This window comes from Crinia signifera, chromosome 2 (assembly GCF_055691185.1).
Source record: "Crinia signifera chromosome 2, ASM5569118v1, whole genome shotgun sequence".
Classification (NCBI taxonomy): Eukaryota; Metazoa; Chordata; class Amphibia; order Anura; family Myobatrachidae; genus Crinia; species Crinia signifera.
The window spans coordinates 53,088,843-53,114,758 of record NC_139218.1 but is presented as its reverse complement, the minus strand read 5'-3'; the positions used below and the strand labels follow the sequence as shown (position 1 = coordinate 53,114,758).

General features: G+C 46.1%; 1 protein-coding gene across 2 annotated transcripts in view; it reads left to right on the top strand.

Annotated features, from left to right (window-relative positions):
- The first annotated feature begins 22,578 nt into the window (after window positions 1-22,578).
- SMTNL2 (smoothelin like 2) overlaps window positions 22,579-25,916 on the top strand; it is a 77,770-nt gene continuing 74,432 nt past the window's right edge. Inside the window, exon 1 of one of the 2 annotated variants that reach the window (XM_083172110.1) lies at window positions 22,579-23,363. In XM_083172110.1, coding sequence (XP_083028236.1) covers window positions 23,025-23,363 — 339 coding nt within the window. In that variant the 5' untranslated portion in view covers window positions 22,579-23,024. The remainder of the gene's footprint in view (window positions 23,364-25,916) is intronic. The other variant, XM_083172109.1, reaches the window with a different exon arrangement.

Genomic DNA, 25,916 nt, shown 5'->3' with positions numbered 1-25,916 from the left:
GACGGCAGGTACCTTTTCCCTAGAATCCTGTCTTATGGCATATAGACTGCAGGCTGTTTCAATCTGGGTAGTAAGCTCCGGCTTACAAAGGGTGTTCTGTCCTGGGCTGGTAATCAGGAGAGCACCTGATTCTTTAAAAAGGAGTCAGCCCTCTCCATAGCTCTCTCTCTCTCCCTGGGTGTTGGAGGCAGTAAGCTGCTGCTAGAGAGAGACAAGGCTGTAAGTACTGCATTACTTGATCTATATCTGCTGTGTGTGTCCAGTGTCACATAGTGTGGCCCTGGTATAGAGAGGGACGTTTATTCTGTTTAGTTAGAGCTCAGACGAGCAGGTTTTATTTTCTGTTTTGCCTGAAGTATAAAGGCTGTTTTTTTTTAGTTTCTTGCTCTGAGTGCTGCAATAAACTCAGGCAAGCCCTGTTTTGGACCCAAGCCGTGATGTCACTGTCTAAGTCTGTGCCAAATCCTCACCTGTGCCTACCCGTTTGATGCTAAAACCCCACAATGTATAAAGGGTACTACTGTGTAGTGTAACATAAATAAGAGGCACTACTGTGTCATAACATGCATACGGGTCAGTACTATGTGGTATAATATGAATCAGGGTGTAATTTGAATAACATTGTTCTACTGTGTCTAGTAATTTGAATTGGGGGTACAACTGTGTGACCAAGGGCGTAACTACCATTGGTGCAGGGGGTGCAGCTGCTATGGGGCAAAGAGCTGAGAGGGGCCCCACTTTGCCTGCCAAGGTTACATTTTCTGTATATATTTTTCAGCATTAGGTGATAAATAGGGGCCCTTACAAACTTTTGCTATGGGGCCCACATGTATCTAGTTACACCACTGTGTGTGACCTTCCTTGTGAGACCACTGTCCCTTTATAAAGTATGGGAGGTAGAACACTCATTTATCATTTGCAGGGGGATGCCTGAAACCATGGCCCATTTAATGTGGGGGGTAGATGGCAGGGATAATTGAGTTCTACCACCTCTCCAAGGCCAGTTTAAGTGCTGACAAGAATAATAATTAGAACAACACTGGAACAAACAATTTCCAAAATAAAACGTACTATCCAATTAGTAGATATGAAACATCCCACCTAATCTTGCCATAAAACATTACTGATTTTGCAATGAGAGTTTAGCATAGTTTGTAGACAGTGCTGCCTATTAATAGATTCACGTCTCAGTCTAGCAATACCTTCTATTCCAGGATCTTTGGCGAGGGCAAAGGTCTCATCTACATATACTCAATGGGAAAGCAGAATTGTTCTTGGCATGCAATTGCTTTTAGGTAAGGTGTAAAAAGATGGTTGTGCTAATGGATAGATTTATAGTCAGACGTACTGTACTTTTGTATTCTGCATGTTCCTTTTGCCTGTTGGTTTATCACCTTTCAACTTTACATGTTGTAAATAAACATTATGGCGTATTGCCAGCGCATTTTAGCACGTGAATAGATTAGAGGCAGAATGTAAAGCTAACCTACTATCAGTTAGCTCAGTTGCACTGGTACAATCCACAACAGGAATGGTTCCACTATAATATTCATTTGAATGTTGCTGCCCGGTGCTGCCGTATAAGTCTGCCAAATGAGTCCAGTCGTGGTGTCCGGTGCTGCCTTATAAGTGGCAGACTTATACGAGAGCAAAGGGCAGCACTACTGGACTTATACGGAAGCATAGGGCAGTAGTGCAGCACCGCTGGACTTAAATGGCAGACTTTTATGGCAACACAAGGCAGCAGTGCTGGACTTATACGGCAGACTTATACGTCAGCAAAGGGCAGCACCGCTGGACTTATATGGCAGACTTATATGGAAGCATAGAGCAACACCGCTGGACTTAAATGGCAGCACAGGACACCACTACTTGATTTATATGGCAGACTTTTACAGCAGTACAGGGCAGCACAGCTGGACTTATATGGCTGCATCTCGATGATCCACGGTCCCCTTTTCAGACATTAAATGCCGCCTGCCGAATATCAGTTGAGCGGGCCAAGAATGGGCCAGGGTCATGACTGTTGGGATGTCCCTTGAGGTAAAAAGCCTTGTGTACCTCGTGCCCAATCTTGGGCAAGAGGTACACATCTTGGGCATGAGGTATACATGCACCCGGTACCTGTGGTACCCACTTAAAAAAAAAATGGTTGTACGGTTTTCAGCATAGAAAACACAGCGGCATGTAAGAAAAAAAAGATGAGACTTACCTGCCTGGTGCACTCTGGTGGTCTCTGTGGCTTCCAGTGGTCTCTGCTCCATCTTTACACTGGGGAGGGGGCTGCCTGGAGTCCCAGGGCTGCTGGAATATGGAAGGGCGGGTGTGGATTATTAGGTCAACAGTGTTAACAGTCAATTAGGTTGACCACTATTGATCGATAGGCAGTAGGTCGACACATGGGAAAAGGTTGACATGGTCTAGGTAAACATTGACAAAAGATCAACACAAGCAAAATGTTGACATGTCATTAGTCGGTACAGGAAAATGGTGTCAATGTCGACCTAAACCATGTAGATCTTTTACATGTGTTGACCTATTGACCTACTGACTGTCAATCTACGCACTGTTGACTCAGCTGGATGATGAAAGGGCATCTAGAAGATGTAGGTCTCCCAGCTGCGGGCTACGAGGGTGGGGGGATACACTGAAAGGGAGGTAGGGAGGGGTTACACACATAGGGAAGAGGGAGGGGGTGTTACTTACACACTCTCATGCACATTTACATATACCTCAAATACTCATCCTGCTGCAGAAGACCGCCTCCAGGTGATGGATGCAGATATAAGGTGAGTATTTACAGGTGATGGATGCAGATAAAGGTGAGTATTTACAGATGATGGATGCAGATATAAAGTGAGTATTTACAGATTAATTCAACTAATTAGCTTATTGGAAGCTTCAAATTGTTTGTGCAGTATTTTTTTTTTGGGGGGGGGGGTGCCACTGACATTGTTAAAATGAACAATTTTAGGGAAAATCAGGCTTGCACTGGGGGTGCGTAAATAAAGTTGTGGTTATTATCATTGCATCCTTTTTTCCGTCCTGCAATTGAATAGAAAAACCTCACCCCCTTGGCTCTTTTGACCTCAGTTGAGTTCCCCCCACAATGTCAGTTCCTTCAGACAAGATAGGTTGTCAAAATGTCTTAGAGGATATGTAGGACATAATCAGTGGCGTTGTTTACCTATTGGCTGCAGGGCTGCAGCCCCCCCCCCCCCCCAGTAAAATCTGCCACTGTCTCTGCCTAAAGTGAAGCCAGATGCAGTCTGTGAGACTGCACTGGCTTCAATGTGACTGGCAGTGACTTCCTATTGGAAATCTGACCTGCCAGTCACTCAAGGCAGTCCCACGGACGATACTGCGCACGCGCCACACCCGGGAACCTGATTAAGCCTCCGGGGGCTGCTGCAAAGGAGGCCATGGAGGTTTGGACCAGTGCCTAAGCCTCCATTAAGTTACTGCACATGCGCTGGCCCATGCAGGGGACCGGCGGCAGGGACGACGTGAAGAATGGTGCGGGGATCGCAGCGGGGGCATTGGCAGCGGAGAGGGGGGCGCATTGCGGCAGCCCCCCTCCTCCAAAATGGTAACAGCCACCAGTGGATATAATTGTCCTTTGCCATAAGAGCTGCAGTTCTTTTAAATTTTGAATATCATTTCCTGTGGTGTATTTTTTATGACATCTAGTGTGCGATTGTTCTATGCTTATATCCTTTCTTCATTGAGAAGATCAACAGCCAAAAGAGAGCAGTGCCTGCTGCATTAAGCCCCATACACACTAGACTGTTTTTAAAATATATCACTCATAAAAAAATAAAGTCTATTTTGTATACTCAATATCATTAACAATGTGCGTTCCCCCCCCCCCCCTTTGCTGACAATGCAAGTTGACTTTGGCTACTTGTTCAGCGGGCCCCAGTGACACCACTGAAGGATATGGTTTACCCATATCCTTCAGTGTGTACACTCAATGTCATTTTACCAGCAGCACCGCCAATATATTTAACTATATCAACAGGGCCCCCTAGTTGAGTACAGTGTATGGGGCTCTACTGTTCATGACAACACTGTTGGTGGTATAGGCTTGCCTGACTGGTCTATTAGGGTTTAAAACCAGAACAAAGATGGTTGCTGCATCTGTGCATCGTTTTGTTTGATTTTTATTTTTTAAATCACTTGTAAAAAGAAACAGCAGTTTACGCTCAGAGCTGCAGGTGTCATCTGTTTGTAACGAGATCATGTGATGCATACCTCGTTATGTTCCATGCCAAATTTTGCAATAATGAAGCTTGAGCACCTTGCCGATGAATAGTGTTGTTAATTAAGATCCCTTGAGGGCTGCTACTTATTCCAATCTCCTCCTACACACATTAAAGTAGGCATTCAAAGCACTTCGGTGGTATGTAAGCAACTAATTAGCAAAACATCCAGTGTGCTTCATTATACAGAGGAATGCTGCTTAGAGAATAAAGGAAACGCTGAAAGACATTTTGTAGGATCACTTCTTGCTTCTAACATTGGAACATAGTAGGTAAGGTTGATAAAAGACTTTCAGCCATCAAGTTCAACCTGTTTTAACTAAACTCTTTGCAGTAAGTTCTAGATGTGATATCCTCTCCCAGGATTATACTTTTTGATTGCATCATTGGCATAACTAGTTTGTTGGATATGGCCTCATTTAACCTGCTGAACCTTCCACTAGACCAGTGTTTTTCAACCACTGCGGTGGCACACTAGTGTGCCTTGAACTGTTCTCAAGTGTGCCCTCAGATCTAGAGATGCCCAAACCAGTTTACAGCCACCACCAGTTCAACTGTTATTTACTGGTCTCTTCTTTTCGTGTAAAGGGCCAATGTATTTTATTTTTGTTACCTGTGGGGACCAGTGTGATTGTTTTTTTATATGGGGGCCAATATGTTTGGGTCTTTTTCCTGTGAGGACCAATGTGTTTTGACCTGTGGGGATCTTATGGTGTGCCTTGGCAATTTTAAAATCTTATTTAGTGTGCCTCAAGGTAAAAAGGTTGAAAATCATTGCACTAGACCATAACTTGTTGTTTATAGCCTTGAATGTTATTATCCATCTTAAATGTATTTAATGTATCCACCATCACCACTTTTGCAGGCAGTGAGTTCCACACCTATACTGCCCTCACCATGAAGAACCCCTTCTGCTAACAGTACAAAACCTCATCTCCTCTAATATAAGTGGATGCCCTCTTGTCTTGGTCACCGAGGTAAAGAGGGTGTCTAATAGTTCCTTATTTTGCCCTTGATATATTCATACATGTTAAGTATGTTTCCTCTTAAATGTCTTTTTTCAAGTGCAAACATTCCTAGTTTGGCTAATCTGTCTTCATAGCACATGTTCTCCATCCCTTTAATCAGTTTAGTTGTCCTTCGTTGAACCTTTTCCAATTCAATAATTCTATATTGGTTAGTATGATATTAACTTGCTTACACTGACCTGATTCTGCGTCACACACCTTTATATATGGCCACAAAACTTTGCATACTTATTAAGTCACGCGTTTCAACTGTTTCCGGGCTGTCAGTGTGACACCCAGGTAAGTATAATGGTTTCCTTTGCAGAAGGTAAGTATACTTCTCACAGGTTCCTAGTAAAGGTATAACAGAGTTTTATTGATAAACAAAAAAATTACGGTACTTGTTTCCTAGAACGGCCACAATCGGGAGTAATCGTGTACCTTAACTTAAGGTACAGGATTAACGCGATGGACCCGATTTCCTTTGAAATCAGGTCCATTTTGCCGGCAAAGGCAAAATTGCGTTGATCGCGTCGGTCGCATGCATTAACATGGCACGCGACGCGACCGACACGATGGACCCGATTTTTCCATAGGGTTCAATGTTAAAATATTTTTAACATTGTAATCGCGTTCATCGCGTCGGTCTTGTGCCATTATAATGGCACAAGATGCGATGGACGCGATTAAGCACATTTTACATAGCTAACAATGGGAAATGGGCCAATATGGCCCATTTCTCATTGTATATGCCCCCGTCATGCCTATAAATTAATGCCCCCCCCCCCCCATTGTGAGCGGCACCCCACGATTTGGCATCGCCACACTTTATATTCTCAACTCCACGCCAACGTGGATAGTAGGGGTATGAAAAGGTCGGAGGACGCGTACCGCCGCCCCTCGCGGGCTCGCTACGCTCGCCACGCTTCGGGTTGGCGTCAATCGTGGGGTGCTGTTCACAATGGGGCCATTTGAGCCATCAGGGGGGTTAAAATTGGGTCTGGGGACAATTTTACATTGAATCCAATGTAAAATAGGGTCCCAGGGACCCTATTCACATTTGATTCAATGTAAAAATTGGGTCCATCGCGTCGGTCGCATCGCATTCGATTTGATCGCATGCGATGCGATCAACGCGATTTTTCCGACCCGATCAAAATCGGTGTGGCCGTTCTAGGAAACAAGTACCAAAATTATTAATTTATACAATACAAATAAATATAGGAATGATCATAGATAGGATAAAATATAAGTAGTTTATAGAAACTAAAAATAAATAAAAAATAGGCTAGTACTATACCTTTTCTGTAATGTTGATAATTGGGTTATTCCATAAGCAACTTTATTTTACTGCTATACAGTAACTCCTCTTTTCAGTATTCCTTTGCTAGCATTAATACAGTAACAGGCTGTTGGTGCTTGAAGCGCACTGCAGGCGGTCCCTCTGGTTGCTACTTCTCTGGGTGCGAGCAGGTTCACGATGTGCGGACTTCTGGGAATTCTGTGGGGGCCAAAGACAGATTTTCTGGGATCCATTCACAGGCCCCTTGGTACCTGCCAGGCCCTAGGCAAATGCCCAGGTTGCATAGTGAAAAATATGGCCCTGGTATGGCTCTCATTCTGCTGGCTGAGCCATGGTTTACCACAATCACAGTGGGTAGTGCCACTATCTGCGCAAGTGGAGAGCAGTCAAAATGGCCCCAGGAGGGCTACTGCACATGCCCAGCTGCAGCTGCTCCGCCCATGGCCCTTTGTGGATCTCGTAAGTCACAAGTCATAGCCCTGACTCCAGAATCTTCCTGACTCATGCCGGTAAAAGCTGGGGCAGAAGCTGTCCAGCTTTTAGAGCAGCAGCAGCAAAGAAAAACTGATGTGATCAAGTGTTTGCAGGGGTATCATGTCTATATCATATTGTTGCTCCAGTAGGTGGTACTATTAGAGCGCACTCTGAACAACCCCCTTCCACATATATGTATGTGTGTATGTGTGTGTGTATATATATATATATATATATATATATATATATATATATATACAGTCCAGCAGACCGGCACCCTCCCTCTCAGATAGCTGCCGCGGTGCTAGGAAAAAATATTCATATCATCTCCAGTAACCTGCACCCACGGTCTTTCATCAGAAATAACTCATACCACACAGGCTCCTGTAGACAAGCTTTCGGGCTTTATTGCCCTTCGTACAGGGCTATTTTTCAGCAGGCTCCAGCAGGAACTGAGGCCCTTATTCTAGTTCACTCTTTCTGACAAGGCAGGTGAGGCAGGTGTAAAACCCCACCCAAATCTAATTATCTCTGCACAAGTAACACCTGCCTCACCTGCAGTGCACATGGTTTTGTCCATCGAAGAACTATTTTGTCAGAAAGAGTGAACTAGAATAAGGGCCTCAGTTCCTGCTGGAGCCTGCTGAAAAATAGCCATATATATATATATATATATATATATATATATATATATATATATATATATATATATATATATATATATATATATATATATATATATATATATATATATATATATATATATATATATATATATATATATATATATATATATATATATATATATATATATATATATATATATATATATATATATATATATATATATATATATCTCCAGAATGGCAAAAGGGGCACTCAAAGGCTTAAAGCAAATATAAATGCTTTATTGCATATAAGGCATAGTTGCCGACTTTTTGGCTGGGCAGCCAGCTCAGTAAAGCAGGGGGGCGGGGCCATCTCCGGGAGGGGAAAGGGGGGGTGATCGGGGGCGGAGCCACAGGACTGGCTGTCCTATTAGGGGTGTGTCCATAGTGATCTCATCATTTTAGCCCCGCCCCGCCATTCTATGCCTGTATTTCAGGCATTGCACGGCAGGGGGCGGGGCTAAAAAGCTGCGATCGCGTCATTTAACCCGGGGACCCCCCGTCGGGTGGGGGTGTCCGCCGGTGATGAAGGGCAATGCGGGAGGGTTGCCCCTAGGGTGACTGTCCTGATTTTGACCTCCTAAATCCCTCGTCCCGGCCAAACCCATCCCGGGACGCGGAAAGTCCCGTTTTAACTAAATAAAATTGTTGGTTGTTGACGGGCAGCTCAACTGCTCTCTCCCGCACAGCATTAGACTGGGAGTGTGAGAGGGGAAGCTGTTACACGGTGTGCGCCGCCGCCTCCCCATCATTGGTTAGTTCGGCCGTCACGTGATCGCGTCCCCTCCCACTCTCCCAGTAATGCTGTGCAGCCAGCCAGGGCGGGTGCAGTCAGGCAGCATTGGCGCCACTGCGCGTCTGCGCCAGACAACGCGTGATTAGCGCAGTGTTAATGACCTGCTGCTGTCTGCTGGTGAGCCCCTGAGGTGACTGACTGACGGCGCGGCGGCGGCGGTGACCCGGCGGCTGCTGTAGTCTGCGAGTCTGCGACGGTGTGCTGCTGTGCCTGCCTGTGTGCAAAGCATCTTTTATGCGGCCGGGTGAGTCTGTGAGAGTAATCATAAAAAATTCTACTTCTCTTCTATCCTATTCCCGGCCAGGCCTACCCCTATTATTCTGACTAAGGGCTATGCTGAAAGTTTTTGCACTGGTCTGGACTGTCTGGATCGGATCATGATGCCTTAGTCAGTATATAATGTATTCCCATTTCCAATCCCAGGCCTAGCCAGTAGCCCTATACTAAGGGTCTTAGTCACGAAGGCCCTTAGTATAGGGCAAGGCCTGGGATTGGGAATGGAAATCCCATTATATACTATATATATATATATATATGCTGCCCCCCTAACCCCTGACTTTCCGGGGGGGGGGGTTGTCGAGCCCACGATCCCCTGTCTCGGGTTGGCCCTTTGGAAAGTTGGTCACCCTAGTTGGGGCCGGGAGGGGGATGCGATTTCTGGGACCCTCCCGGCCATTCCTGGAGGGTAGGCAACCCTGATATAAGGTCAAACACCTACATAATTGTTTCAAGCTTGTACTCGTCGTCAGCTCACAAGCGTATTGGCTGCGGCGGGATCACCATAATGTGTATGGGCCTTAACTCTCTGCTGTGCACCTAGCATGAGGATAAAGATAAATGCTGTGAAAACCTAGAAGTTAAATGTTTAGCATTTCGAAGCCCTGGAAGGAAATGTCTGTAGTACTTCTAAAGCAAAAGGTGCGTTAATCCTATGACCTGTCTGTGGAATGTGTGATACCAGAGACCTCTCTGAACTCTGTACATCCCTGGAGACTGCTGACATAAACATTTGTGTGACTCACCAAACAGCAGGCCTCTTTGTCTGATGTAATGTGTGTGCTCATTTGTGTTTTCTTTGGCTGTAATAATTACCTGCATGCCATAGTGTAGTGACTGCCAACTAGTGTGCCAGGGTACGTCTGCGTGTCACGGTGCTAGCCATTCACAAGGATTTAGGTGTGGTAGATGAAATCTCAAAAGAAAAACAAAAATGAATAGTTTCTTTCATTTTGACAGTGACATACTACAATATTACACTTTATTTTATTCTCATGGATGTGTGTATTATTTTGTCTTATTGTATGTCATTCTATACCAGAGGTTTTTAATAAATTCCTCTCTAGACAAACACAATAGCTCTGTAATACCCCTTTCAGACAGAAAAGTCTGAAAATCCCGGGAAATACACGGCATTTCAAATGCCGTGTCATTTTGCCGGGATCAGCCTGACCCCCCCTTCACACAGAACAAATTACCGGGTTGAAAATTTCTACCCGGTAATTTGCTGAATAACACGGGTATTTCTTCTGTGTGAAAGGGTCAACACGGGTCATAAATCCCGTGTCCTCGACCCTGGTCAATTCCACGGTTGGAGACACCGGATTTACGACACGGGTGTGCCCTTTCACACAGAAAAAGGACCCGTGTATTTAATGAAATTCCCGGGTGGAACTGCTTTCATTTTCTGTATGAAAGGGGTATAACATTCAGCGGTGCATGCTTCCTGCTGCAGTTCTATTACATGATCATATTAAACTGTGGTTCTTGTAGAGTAATAAACTTCTCCCTATTTCTAATTAAGTATTCTTGTAAATAATGTTGTAAATAATAATTTAATTTATCGTCATAACAGATACAGTTACAAAGACAAATATTTACTTATTTAAAAAAAAAAAACAGATGTTTCTTCTCTGACAGATAATACACTTGGTTCTTTTCTAAGACTTTGAAAGAATAAAAGAAAGACAAATTGTTATTCCATGGTGGTAGTGGCCAGAGCCAAGTACTTTGGTGAATGCAGGGCCAGCAACAGAAATCTTGGGGCCCCATACATACACTGATATCCCTGGGGGCCCCCCTCCCCATCAAGCACAGTAGTGGTGCGGAGCAGGGAGGGAGGATGGGAGAAGTGGTGCAGAGCAAGGAGGGACGATGAGAGAAGTGGTGCAGAGCAGGGAGGGAGTAGTGGTGCGGAGCAGGTAGAGAGGATGGGAGTAGTGGTGCAGAGCAGGGAGGGAGTAGTGGTGCAGAGCAGGGAGGGAGGATGGGAGTAGTGGTGCAGAGAAGGGAGGGAAGATGGGAGAAGTGGTGCAGAGCAAGGAGGGACGATGAGGGATGTGGTGCAGAGCAGGGAGGGAGTAGTGGTGCGGAGCAGGTAGAGAGGATGGGAGTAGTGGTGCAGAGCAGGGAGGGAGTAGTGGTGCAGAGCAGGGAGGGAGGATGGGAGTAGTGGTGCAGAGGGGAGGACAGTGGCTGACCTTGGAGCCCCTCAGATTGTCGGGCCCAGGTCAGCTGTCCCCTTTGATGCCCCCTGTCACCGGGCCTTGGTGAGGGATGGTGAATTTGTGGGATGACAAAAATAATTAACCGGAGAAGGACAGTTTTTGTAATGACATAGGGCCTGGTTCAGACCTGTTAGCAAAGCTGCAATTTTTGCAGATTCACAAAACCATGCTGCACTGCAGGTGGGGCAGATGTAACATGTGCAGAGAGAGTTAGATTTGGGTGGGGTGTGTTCAAACAGAAATCGAAGTTGCAGTGTAAAAATAAAGTAGCCAGTATTTACCCTGCACAGACACAAAATAAATCCCCCAAATGTAACTCTCTCTGCACATGGTACATCTGCCCCACCAGCATGGTTTTGTCCATCTGTAGTCTTGCTAATAGGTCTGAATAATGCCCATATTTCTGTCAAGCTGTAGTGTGAGAAGGACACACCAAATTAAATTCTACCTTCGTTCATTTCAAGAAAAATACTGGCGTTGTAATTGGTTGCTTCATCCAAATCGTCCACCTGCCATTTACAATGCATCACCATTGTGCTCTATAGAATGTGACAGTTGATGAACTTTTCCTGTATACCTGCTGGGTGACACAGAACATATGACTGGCTGGGTCATCTGGAAACTGCAACAGTTATTTACCGCCACCCAATACGCAGGGAACTTTTCAAATTCCCTTGTTTGACAGAATTGTAATCTGTCTGTCTCCCCTTCCTACTAGATTGTAAGCTCCTCCGAGTAGGGCCCTCTTCCCTCCTGTTGTCAAAGCCCACTTCTCTTCACATTTCACTCACAGCTCTCCTATATTCCAACACTCAGTGACCATCTATGTCTGAATACTCCTCTCCATCATTGGCCTCAAGCCTCTAGTTGTATGTTGATTGAGTCCTCACTACTTACATTTGAGCTGTAATGTGTATTGAACTGTGGTGCTCTTTATTTGTACTGTATTTTTGTTATTTATTCAATGTTATGCCAAGTTTTGTTTCCCTGTATTGTTCCTTTGTACGGCGCTGCGAAACACTTGTGGCGCCTTATAAATAAAATTATAATAATAATAATAATAAATTCCAATCCTAAGGGGGTGAAAAGTGGTAAAATGTTCTGCTCAGCAAACTATATCTTTTTTTATTATTATTATTATTATTATTATTGTTGTTATTAGCCTTTATTTTTAATGAGCTAAAAATGTAGGCATAGTAATAACATATAACAATTGGTTAAAATATTAGACTCAAGGGGAGCTAAAAAAACACAGAACTGTCCGCACATGTGCAGATACCCGGCACCTGGCTGAGCAGTTCACAGGGATGAGTTCCTGTACCTGTGTGATAAATGCCACTGAAGGAATTGCATATTGCAATATGATCCTGGGTAGTCCTGCCCAGATTGCATGCAATATGCGTTACATAGTAAATGGGCCCACAAAATCCTACATGGTTATCTGTGATGGTATCTTTACCACAATTTTGGGCTGATAATTCAGTCAGCTTTAAGATATTCAGGATTCTGCCGGTACTTGTGTAGTTTCACGGCACCAGCATGGCGCCGTGCGTTTGAGTCCCCTTGCGGGGCTCGCTTCACTCGCCCACGCTGCGGGCTCGGTGGCTCGCTACGCTCGCCACGCTATTTAAAATCAACTCCATGCCAACATGGATAGTGGAGGTATGAACTATCCATGTCGGCATGGAGTTAAGTTCCTTTTTTTTAACATAGTTTGTGGCAAAAGTAGAACCCGGAAGTAGCACGGCGCCATGATGGCGCCGTGAAACTACACAAGTACCATTTTTCCTGCTAAAAGCATCTGTATGCTTTTATTTTGCTTGAATTAACTAATACTGTGTTCTTCTTGTATCGCTGCAATACCAGTTCTGTTATACAATCTAAGATGACAGTAACACAAGAAACCCATTAATAAATTATACCACTTTCTGACTAAAATCTTGAGTTTTGGACACAGTTCCAACCAGGGCCGCCACTAGTAATGTTGGGGCCCGGGACTGACCTTCAGCCCGGGCCCCCAGCGGCACCCCGCCTCCCCCCCAATTACTATTACTTACCAGCGGTGGCGGCGGCGCAGCATCTTCTTGGAGCACTCACTGCACAGTGCAGCCTGCAGAGCGCCGAGCCCCTCTGTATCCTAGGCTCAGTGCTCTGCAGGCAGCACTGTGTATTGTGCACACCTGGCTGCCGGCACCGGGTGGGGGGATTTGTGCGGGTGCGGGGGGTGGTGGTGCCGTGCCACTGTGGGCAGCTGCCTGGGCCCCTCCAGAGGCTGGGGCCTGGTACAGCTGTACCCCTGTCGGCGGCCCTGGTTCCAACAGGTGTCAAACCCCGTTCACACACCACAGCATTCCTGGTTATTCCTAGGTCAACCACTGGTGAGCCAGCTCTCCCTATGCTTTTAAGAGGCGTCACTGGATCTGTTTTGTTTTTTTCCCAGATGTCCTTTCACACTGAAACACAACCCGGATAAACATGGGCAATAACCCGGGTTATTACAGCAGATGAAAAGGGGAATTATTTATTCAGACAAAAACTTTTTTTTTTTTGTAGAATGAATGTCATTTACTGAATTTAAAAAGTGAACTATCTTTTTTACGAGGGGGTGATTTACTAAGAAGTAGTTTGTCAAAGTTGGGATCATAGATAACTTTGACTGTTTTAAAACAGCAATAGAAATAAATGCTAAACAAATCTGGTTTAGCAGTTACTACTACTGTCATTAAAAAAAAAATCAAAGCTACTGATGATCTGTGATTTTTGCACCTTAGGAAACCTACCTTCAAGTCTGGATTCTGAGAATTACTGGTCAACATACATTATTTTTTATGGTTCTAGGCCAAATAAAATTTAATTTTTTAAATACTGGTGACCATTTTTTTTTCTTTATCACCATAGCAGCATGGACATACACAAGGGAAGGAGTTAGTAGCGCCATGAAAGATGACTGGTGGCAGTAGAGTGGTATAGAATACCCAATATCCTATAATTCTGCATCCTGTAATTTCAGCCAGTAGTCTTTAAATTATTAGGTTATTCTTCAAAGATACTCTAAAATGGCCTGGGCAGATTTATTGGTACCTTTTAAAAAAGACAATTGGATTATAGTGATATTTCAAACTAAGGGGATTATTCAGACCTGATCGCTGTTTTTTAAATCCGATCGATTATCGAACAACTGCATGCACCTGGGCCACAGCGGGCATGCACATCACCATATAGCATAAAAAAACAGTGATTTATTTTTATTTGCAACTCGGCTGCAGTTTGATTGAGAGGACGACGCCTATTGTGGGTGGTAACCGCTCATATCCTGGGAGTGTCTGGAAAAATGCAGGCATGCTCAGGCAGTTCTCAGGGAGGACGTGTGACATCAGCTTTGGCCTCCATCATCCTGTGTTACAGACTTGTGGAACGGTCAGAGTTACGCACACTTGCACAAAGTGGGGAAATCGCGTGGTGGTGAGTGAGTTGCGAATTGTTATGCAGAACAGCGATCAATTCTCAAGATATTTGCAGACTTGTATGGGGCGGGATTTCACTCTGGCGGGTTGGTGGCTAAATGATCGCAGGCTGCTGCAATTTCGAACAGCACAGGTCTGAATGACCCCCAAAGTATTTTCTTGAATTAGCATCACACGCATTCAATCTTTTTATTATTGAGCCTATTTAATGAAGTGTAGTCACTCTGATGTTTGGTACCATAGTGTGCGCCACACTAGGCAAGGACAAGAGAAAGGAGAGAGTTGGTTGAGATTAGAAAGAAAATGATAGACAAGCATGTTAATGACAAAATGCTATAAAACCTTGTCCAAACAGCTTGATGTTTCTTTAACTACAGTTGCAAACATTAGCAAGTTTAAAGTTCATGGGACTTCTGTCAACCTGTCTGGACAGGTCATAGAGGAATATTAACTCCAGTTTAAACAATAATAATAAAACAAAAAAAATAAGAAGATACAGGGCAGGATGTACCAAGCTTTTACAGTACATCCAGCCACACATCACAATGGGGATGCAGTTACAATCCCGGCGGTCGGGATCCCGGCGTTCAGAATCCCGACCGCCGGAATGCCGACACTTTCTCCCTCCGTGGGTGTCCACGACACCCCTGGAGGGAGAATAAATTAGTGTGCCGAGCGTAGCGAGGCACCGGGCCTGCTGCGTGGCGAGCGCAGCGAGCCCGCAAGGGGGGGGGGGGGGCGATCCACGCCCCCCCCTTGACGGCATTTCGGCTGTCGGGATTCCGGCGTCGGGATTCTGAACGCCGGGATCCCGACCGCCGGGATTCAATACTGAATCCTCACAATGATGTGATATTAAATATTAATCACATGCGTACTAACATATGCAATTAGTATTGAAAAGTACAGCTTTTCCGAAAAAAGTTGCCCTTTGTGATGCTGGCAATTCCAGGTTTCGAAAGGTACTGGGAGGAATCCCTCTAGAGCACAATGCGGAAACAGGCTTCTATATGGTAACAGAAAGAAAATCTGGCATTAACCTCCACATTAACTTTTAAAAAACACATATGGGAAATGTGGCCAAAGCCGAAAATTGCGTTTGGACACACGCTTTTTTGGAGTTCAGCCCACAAGCTGAACTCCAAGATCAGGGTACATCAGTGTCTGATTGCACCATCTGACACATTTCGAGCACTGGTGGGCTCCATGAATGAAGACTCAGGAGGACTCCACTTTTGAAAAAGAAACATAAAGAGCCAAATTGGAATTTGCTAAAATGCATATTGGCAAGCCACAATGTTTATGGGAGAATGTCATTTGGACAGAGGAGTCAAAGCTGGAGCTTTTGGGCAAGTCACAGGAGCTCTATGTTCAGAGACGGAAAAAAATGAAATTTTTAAATAAAAGAAAATCATACCTACTATGGAATATGGAGGAGGCCTTGTTATGTTTTAGGGCTGCTCTACTGCCTCTGGTATAGGGTGTCTTGAATTGGTGCAAGACACAATGAAATATCAAGACTGTCATGGTTGTAGCAAAACATACTGCCCAGTGTCAAACAGCTCTGTCTCAGTCACGACTGGGGTTGCCACTTCATGCATCATCGATTCCTGGAGAGCCAACCCCCACCCAAGCAAGTGGGCGGGGCCTAATTCAGTTGGCGGGGCTACTATTGCGACCTGCGATCAGACAAAAAATGCCCATTACATATAATGCCATACACCATAATGCCCTTTACACAAAATGCCACACACCATAATGCCCACTACACATAATGCCACCCACTATAATGCCCATTACACATGCCACCCAACATAATGCCCATTACAAATTGTAATACCAATTATGTAATTTTGAAGGGGCTGCCGCCGACAGAATGTGCCTGCAGCCCGCTGTGGGTTGGAGACCCCTGATGCAGTGACAATCTGTGGGGATAGGCAAGAAATAGGTGGCAGGGAGAGGAAAAAGATGGAAGGACAGAAGTGACAAGATAAGGATTGAGGTGAGAGCATTAGGAAAAGGTGACAGAGAGGAACTTAAGTGACAGCCACTTACCTACACGATGCTGCCCCCTCCCCATATACGAGATCCACAGATCACACTGCCTGTTTTAAATTCTGCTGCACTCTGTGTTTGCTGGGCAGTGGGCTGGCTGCTGCTCCTCCTCTAGGGTGGAGAAAGGACCTCCTCCTCCACTTCAGCCTGCCGGGCAGACAGGACAGTGCAGGGACGCGCTACAAGTGTCATACTGTGCGTGTGATGTAATTATTACTGGCGGCGGTAGAGAGCCATTTTGACGATTGATGGTGGCCGCAGTGTGGGGGTAATGTGCTGGCACACACGGCCGGGTTTAGCCTGGCAGCGCCGCAGCGGGAGGCTGTCCAGGCTTTTCCAGTCACCTGGATTCCGAGAGAATCCTGGAATCCAGGTGACTGGAAAAGCCTGCTTGAGGGTTGCCACCAGATCCAGTAGAATCACGAAAATACGGGAGAGGTGGCAACCCTAGTCATGACATGAGTCTTCCAACAGGATAATGACCAAAACACACAGCTAAAAACACCTGAGAATGGAAAGGAACAGAACATAGGATCAGAATCATATCTAACATCTATGGAAATAGCTGACATGCTTTCTGGAGAAGGCACTTAGATTGGACCAAACTTCTGATATCCTCAGAAGACTCACTGAGAGCTACAGTAATGACTTGATTGCACCTAAAGGTTGTAGAACAAATATTAGGATACTAGTAAGCAGGGGCGGATCCAGGATAAAATCACAGGGGGGGGGGCACCATGATAAAAAAGGGTTTGGGTGGGGGATGGGCGGTGTTAGTGGTGCCAGTGTACATGCTAAGAGAGCGTCAGGAGAGGGTGGGAATGGAATTAAAAATAGGCCCTGGCATTTAAAGTATGCAGGCCCACCATGGCAACAAAAGTGAAGGATGTAGTTGGCGCGCTCCGGAAAAGGGTGTGTGGCCACTCAACAGGGGGCGTGTCAACACCATATACAACTTCTACACATTATGCAACAAAATGCTAGACCCCATTATACTTGCCCCTTACACATGATACCAAATGGAATGAGCCAAAATTTACATAATGCCACATGGATTGAGCCAAAATTCAAATAATGCCACATGGATTGTGTCAAAATTCACATAATGCCACATGGATTGAGCCAAAATTTACATAATAACACACACGGATTGAGCCAAAATTCACATAATGCCAAATGGATTGTGTCAAAATTCACATAATGCCACACGGATTGAGCCAAATGCATAAAATGCCATACGGATTGAGCCAAAATTCACATAATGCCACATGGATTGAGCCAAAATTCACATAATGCCACACGGATTGAGCCAAAATTCACATAATGACACACGGATTGGGAAAAAATTCACATAATGCCACACGGATTGAGCCCAAATTCTCATAATGCCACATGGATTGAGCCAAAATTCACATAATTGTTAGGCGCCGTACCTGGCGTCGCCGCCGTCCAGGTCCCTCGGCAGCATTTGCGCTGCTAGGACGGCGGCCATCTTCCGACGCGCGTCGTCAGGAGGCTTCGGGGATGTTGCTAGGCAACACCCCGAACTTCCGCTCCGGACGCTCCTGCACGGGGAAGACGATGCAGAGTGTACAAGGAAGTGATGTCACCACAGGGGGCGGCTATTTCAAATATAAGCCGGCGTCTTTCTCTCACTGACGCCGGTTATAGCGTTCTGTCTGCTATTGCTAAAGTTCGTGTTCCTGGTTCTGGTCCCTGTCGGAAGTTCCCTTGCTGCTCTCCGCCTGCCTTGCCTGCTTTGTCCTGCAGTGTCTGGAGTTCTGTCGGTGTGCCCAGCTGTCACTCATCTTTAGCAGAAGTCTGCCGAGGCTTGTCTGGGTCCCTGTCATCTTACCAGATAAGTCAGGGGTTACCCTGTGCTTCTTCTCCTGCTGTTTGGCATCATTTCTTATTGGGCTTATCAGTCAGCATTATTACCATTTTCTGTATATAACATCTTACAAGCATTGTTGCCATTTCTTTATATAACATCTCACAAGCATTGTTGCCATTTCTTTATATAACATCTCACAAGCATTGTTGCCATTTTGTGTCTTCTATTGAGCAGTATTGCTCTCCTGGGGTTTCTGGGAGTTCCCCGGTTCTGGGGTCTAGTTAGGCTTTCCCCTTGCTCTCTCCTGGCCTCGGCGGATGTGTTGTATTTTCCTAAGACCTGCCTGTAGCGGAGTGGGCGGACCTAATTCGCCCTTCAGCCGAGACGGGCCCAGGTGAAGCCTAGCACCGCACACATCCGTCAAACCAGGCCAGAGGCAACGGAGTTAGGTGGCCGGGGATACTCCCAGAATCCTTACATTAATGCCACACGGATTGAGACAAAATTCACATAATGCCACATGGATTGAGCCAGAATTCACATAATGCCCCACAGATTAAGCCAAAATTCACAATACACTTCATAAACAGGGACATTGTCCACCAAAGGCGCGCATTAAACATTTACACCATAATGTCCATTACACGTTAAGTTACACGCCATTATGTCCATTATGTGTTATGCCATACACCATAATGCCTATTAAAAATTATGCTACATAAGTGCTGCTTCTCTACATGCTCATTGCCAAGGGTTCCATGCTCATTGCCAGAGGTTCCATGCTCGTTGCCATGTGGGATTACATGCTCATTGCCAAGGGGGAATACATGCTCCTGGTAAATGGGGGACAGCCGTCGCCAGGCAGAAGTGATAGCCACTGACAGTGGCAGAGCCTGGCTGTATTCAGAGCACTGCAGGTCCCGGCTATTTGAAATAATACCCCTTTCACACCAGAAAATGCATTACCAGGTTGGCCCCTTTTACACCAGCCTAGTCCCTGCATTTTCTGGTGTGAGGGGTAGAGAAAACCACCCCTCCCCCCTTTAACCAGTTATCTAATTTAACCGGCTATATCTTCGGAACCAACTGACCCATTTACCTGAGACAAGTATTATATTGAAGAACTTTTGAGTGGGCTTTGAATGATTTTGGTCCAGTGAAACTGGAACGTTTGGTTCCAGAGTAATCTGCCCTCAAAATCATGAACAGCCATGAAATTACATTTCAAAAATAAAAAAATCGGTTTACACGTAATATTTCTGGAAATGATTGACCGATTTGGACCAGCCTGGTATCACATTGAAGGCCCAGCGATTTGGAATTGAATGAAATCAGCCACAAGCTTCTGTGATGCCAGGGCGGGAACTGGCAGCCGTTGGAACCGGGTGGGGGTCGGAATTGACGGGTCCCATATTATCCTATGGGGGAAAAACGTTACAGGTTTGCCAGGCGATATCTCCGATTCCCGGGGGCTAGAGACACGGGGCTGAGGTCCTTGGAAAGCCCTGGTCCTCAGCTACAAAATAAATGACAGGGGGGGCACGTGCCCGGGTGCATCCCCTGAATCCGCCACTGCTAGTAAGCACGCTTGAAGCAAATGCTTTGAAAGCTAGTTTGCTACCTTGTGCTTGCCTCTGTGCATCTGTGTGAGAGAGAGAAAGAGATGTAGAGAGAGAGAGAGAGAGAAAGAGATGTAGTTTCACTCGCTGCCAACAGATGGCAGTGTTTCGGAGACACACAAACGGACACTAGACATATATATAGATGATAATCTGGGTACACACTAGACAATTTTTTGAATGTTTTGTCCGATTCCAAATTATTGGAACAGAAATGTTGTTAAAATCATTCAGTGTGTATGATGTGTTACTCTGCATACAAGTCAGACGGGAGATAACGTGGATGCACTTGCCAATGACGGCTGCCCCGCCGGTCCCCATCATTTGCGATGTTGTGCTGGGTGCAAATAATCTAAAGGCCCCCATACACTGTGCGATTTGGGCACGATTTCACCCGATTTGGATGAATCGGGCTGAGAAATTGGCCCAAATCGCATTTGTAGACATCCCGTCCGATCCGATGCGCGGTCCTGTGCGCATCGGATCAGAGTCGAGAGGTCGGACAGGCTGCACATAAGATTGGCTAAATTTTATGTGCAGCCCGGCCCAGAGCCATGCGGGGGACAGCAGCGGGCAGGGGATGCTGGCTAATAGAGAGCCAGACAGAGGGAGCAGGGGGAGGCTGCATAGGGAGCCGGGCAGGAGGAAGCTGTTGCGGTGACAGCGGGAGCAGGGTGCCGGGCAGGGAAAAAAAAAAAAGCCCATACAGATGACATACAATTGCTGATTGGCTGAAAGAGGTCTCAGCCAATCAATGGCTTCCTAGTCATCTGTATGAGCGGTTTTTTTTCAAGTGCTCTGCTCCAGTGCCTGATTTTTTTAAGCTATATATCACACACAATGGGCCTGATTCTGGTCAACTCGGTAAGCGTACAGAGAGCCCGGCCTGCCTAAAATCAGCAACCCCCCCTCTCTGTCGATTCGCCACCATGGGAGGGGATGTGTACCAAATACACATTCCATTCCATGTCTCCACTGCAGGAGAAATCATTTGATGGTCGCCGACCATCGAATAATTTCTCCTGGCTTTGCAAAAAAAGGTCTGGTGTGCCTCGGGTTGGTGGTCCAGGAGTAAAGGTGCCCATACATGGTACAATTGCTGGGTGCGATGAGATGCGCGCTCCCATCTCACCGCACAGCTCAGAAAGTATGTGCTGCACATACATTTTGTACTAGAACTCATCTCATTGCATTGCAAAACCTATGCAATGCGATGCGATCTAGTACAAATTGTATACAATAATTGTACCGTGTATGGGCACCTTTATTTAGATTATAAAATGTGGAGAAACAGAAGCTAATCCAATCCCTCCCTGCATAATCAACCTTAAGGATGACATTCAGACAATTTACTTTATTTTTTTTTTTTTTTCTCAATAAGAAACTTTTGGCCTAGGGGTGCCGTGAATTAAATATTACTTTAGGGTGCCGTGATTCCAAAGATTTTGGGAACCACTGCCATACTCCTTTCAACGGCACCCAACTCTAGGTCACTGTCACCCTAATAAGGATCTCAGTGTCCTAAATGAGTGATGATCGAATGGCAAGTATTCAATGCGGCCGGCGAGGGGGTTAAACAGCGAGAATTGCAGAAAACCAGCGATCCTCGCTGTTTAACCCCCTCGCCAGCCGCTCAACGTTCTGGGGAAATCCCCAAGACAGCGAGACCCGCGGCTAATGCAGAAAACTCTCTGTATTTAGCCGCGAGTCTCGCTGCTTCTGGCGCCGCATACGCCAATTCCCCCTCGCTCAAAAAACGGAGCAAGGAGGAATTGGCGTATGAGGGGGGTGCGTTGAATACTGACAGGGTGAGTGGTGACAGCGAGCAGGAAGCCCTGCTTGCTGTCTCCGCTCGCCCATGGCATTGAATATACCCCAATGACTGCACGTGTACTGTATGCACCACACAAGGGTAAATAGTCACAGACAAACGTATGGATTGTAAACGCAAAGTGGACGAAGCTTGAATGACCGGAAGCTGGACGTTTTCAGTGAGGGTCCGAAAAGCACAGCGTTTAAGGGCGGGTGTATGACATCAGCACTGGTCTCCATCAGTAATGGAAGGGTCAGACTTGCTCATATTTGCACAGACTGGGAAAAGCCTCCAATGGTTTGGGTATTGCTTATGGATTTGCGACTAGATAGCGAATAGATTTACTTGCAGATTTTCCGTCTGTCTGGGTGGTGACTATCTACTTGCAGTTATCAGCAAATCTGCAGATAAGCGATCAGGTCTGCATTAGGCCCTTCAGGTGCCGCGGAACCCTTATGGCGCCATATAAATAACCTATAATAATAACAACAATAATAATAATAAACTTTAAAGTGTGTATGAGAGACAGGAAAGTTCCAGTGCAAATAATGATGACTGTCAGTATGCACTGTAGTATATATTTTTGCTGTACGTACAGATATTTCCTCAGTCTGTATAGAACAATGAGCTTCCCTGGACAGAGAGTGGCAGGAGGAGAGTCATGGTGAGGTTATAGCCTGCATGTACTACTGGGGCAGCCAGCTGTAATAGCTAGATGCCTCCTCTGTGTCACCTGACCCCTCCCCCGGAGGAGGCAGATAAGGAGGCTGTATGTGTGTATAGTCTGGCTCTGGCACAGCATGGTAACACGGTGGGAGACAGGACAGGAGGACTCCCCCCATTTCGTCCCTCCCCCGCCTGAGCATCTCCTTACAGCTGAGCTGAGTGCTGGAGAGGGCAGGAGGTATTACTCCACCACCACTCCCCGGAGTATAAGCAGCAGCTGCTGTAGTATAAGTGGTGACTAACTATTGCAGCAGGTACAGACTAGGGCTCTGCCACCGTACAGGGGTAACACCTGGCACAGGACTGGGGCTACAGCACCCATATCTGCGGGCACTGGATGCCATTGCTGCCCCCTTGCACCGCTGAGAGCTAGTGAGCTGTGCTCCTACAGGTGCCCGCCGGTCCCCGTGCTGTACTATGCGCTGCAGCCGCCGCTAGTGCTCCCTCCCTGGGCGCTCCCCGTGCCGGCGTGCACTTTCACTCCCGGACACGATTAGCCATGGATCCCGGCGCGGAGGTGTCGGTGTGGCCGGCCGCCAGCTGCAGGAGCCTCCGGCAGGAGGATGACAGGGGGACGGTGCAGGGGCTGCAGGCGGAGATGGAGGAGTTCCGGCGCGGCGTGGAGAGGCAGCTGGAAGACGTGCTCAGGCTGGCGGGGCCGCTCTCCCGCTCCGTCACCGACCTGCAGGGCGAGAACCGGCGGCTGCGGGAGCAGGTGGAGAGGCTGAACCGCCAGGTGGAGGCGCTGAGCCGGGCGGCGGGACTGAGTGCCGGGGATGGGCCGGCCAGGTACTCCAGCCATGCGCTGCTCTCCGTGTCCGGGAAACTGCCGGCTCAGGTCAGTCACACTCTTATCTGGTATGCAGCACAGTACCACTCACACACTCCTCTATCCATCTGCAGCACAGTACTCCTCATACACACACACACGCATCTATCCACCCATCTGCAGTACAGTGCTCTCACACATGCATCTATCCATCTGCAGCACAGTACCATTCATGCATGCATCTATCCATCCATCTGCAGCACAGTACCCCTCACACATGCATCTATCTATCTATCTATCTATCCATCCATCCATCCATCCATCAGAAGCACAGTACTACTCACACACATGCACCTATCCATCTGCAGCATAGTACCCCTAACACACTCACACGTGCATCTATCTATGTGCAGCACAGTACCCCTCACACATGCATCTATCCATCTGCAGCACAGTACCCCTCACATGCATCTATCCATCTGCAGCACAGTACCCCTCACACATGCATGCATCAATCTGCAGCACAGTACCCCTCACACATGCATGCATCAATCTGCAGCACAGTACCCCTCACGCATGCATCCATCTGCAGCACAGTACCCCTCACGCATGCATGCATCCATCTGCAGCACAGTACCCCTCACGCATGCATGCATCCATCTGCAGCACAGTACCCCTCACGCATGCATGCATCTATCTATCTGCAGCACAGTACCCCTTACGCATGCATCTATCCATCAGCACAGTACCCCTCACACTCACACATGCATCTATCCATTTGCAGCACAGTACCCCCTCACGCATTCATCTATGTGAAGCACAGTACCCTTCTCACATGCATCTATCCATCTGCAGCACCGTACCCCTCATATATGCATCTATACATCCATCTGCAGCACAGTACTCTCACACATGCATCTATACATCCATCTGCAGCACAGTACTCTCACACATGCATCTATCCATCCGCAGCACAGTACCCTTCACACATGCATCTATGTGCAGCACAGTACCACTCATACATCTATCCATACACAATTATCTATGCATGTGTGGCACAGTATTGCTCTACAGCATAGTACCTCTCACACCTCTATCTATGGTCACACTTATCTATCCATGTGCTGCACAGTACCCCTCCATCATTCATCTATGTATCCATCATTCTATCTATGGACAAACCCTTTTCTATCTATGTGCAGCACAGTACCTCTCACACTCAATCTCTCTGTCTACACACTGAACCTCAAAAGAGCCACCGAGCTGATAAACACAGCTGAGACCAACTTCACATCATTGCCCCTTACTGGAAAGTGGAGCTGTCCGCTGTGGCTCATTTCTAGGTACAGTCCCTTCTTTTAGCAATTTGTCCCTAGACAAATTTTGTACTAGTATTGGCATTGGTATCTGCTGGGTCCTCCTATTTTGCATATTAGGTTCCATTCTCAGTATCTGTTCTTTACTCTCTTGATTAGATTCCAACTGATTTTGTAAGCAGTATTTAAAGTGCAAAAAGTAGACATAAGAAAATTCAATAAACAGTGCATGAATGTTATAATAGACCAGTGGTTCTCCACCCTGATTCTGAGGACCTCCAAAAGGTTCACATTTCCCATGTAAATTATTACTGCCTCATAGCACTGAGGTCATGGGTTGTATTCCCACCATGACCCTAACTGTGTGGATTTTGTATATTCTACCCATACTTGCGTGGGTCTCCTCCGGGTACTCCGGTTTCCTCCCACAATCCAAAAATATACAGGTAATTGTCTTCCAACAAAAATTAACCCTAAAATGTCTATGTGTGCGTGTATATGTGGTAGGGAATATAGATTGTAAGTTCCACTGGGGCAGGGACTGATGTGATTGCTCAAATATTCCCTGTAAAGCGCTGCAGAATATGTGTGTGCTATATGAATAACTGGTAATAAATGTCACCTCTTCGCCACTGGCACCAAAATCACAGGTTTTTAGTGAAAGTTTCGACACCCAGGCTTATGGGTCTGTAAACACAAACGGCCTGATTCAGACCTGTTTGCTTGGCTGCATTCACTCACAGCCTTGTGAACAGGTCAGTGCCGCCCCAACAAACTGACTTTTTTATTTCAGTCGCCTGCACCGAGCAGGAAACGCCACTCCGGCTTTCCCAAAGGAACGCCCAGCAGTTTCATGGGGACCCTGTAACCACCTGTACAGAAGCCTGAATATGCCTTCCGGATTCTGTATAAGATGTTGGCACGTGTCAAATACAAATATGTTTCTATTATAAAGAGAAATGTTGTGGTGAAACCTAGGAGCGCTTTTAATTTTACCTATGTATATGGAAAAAAAAAAAAAAATATATATATATATATATCTATATATCTATATATCTCTATATCTCTATATCTCTATATCTCTATATCTCTATATCTATATATCTATATATCTATATATCTATCTATCTCTATATCTCTATCTTCCAAATGGTCAAAATTCCTAAGGAGCAATTAGTGGCGTTAAACTCCCATGGCAACTTCACATTGTACCCTTCGCAGTTGATAGGATTGACTCCAGAGACTCGGTTGTACACAAATATACAAGTGTCCTATATAATATTAATCAAGACAGACCCCTGGTGCA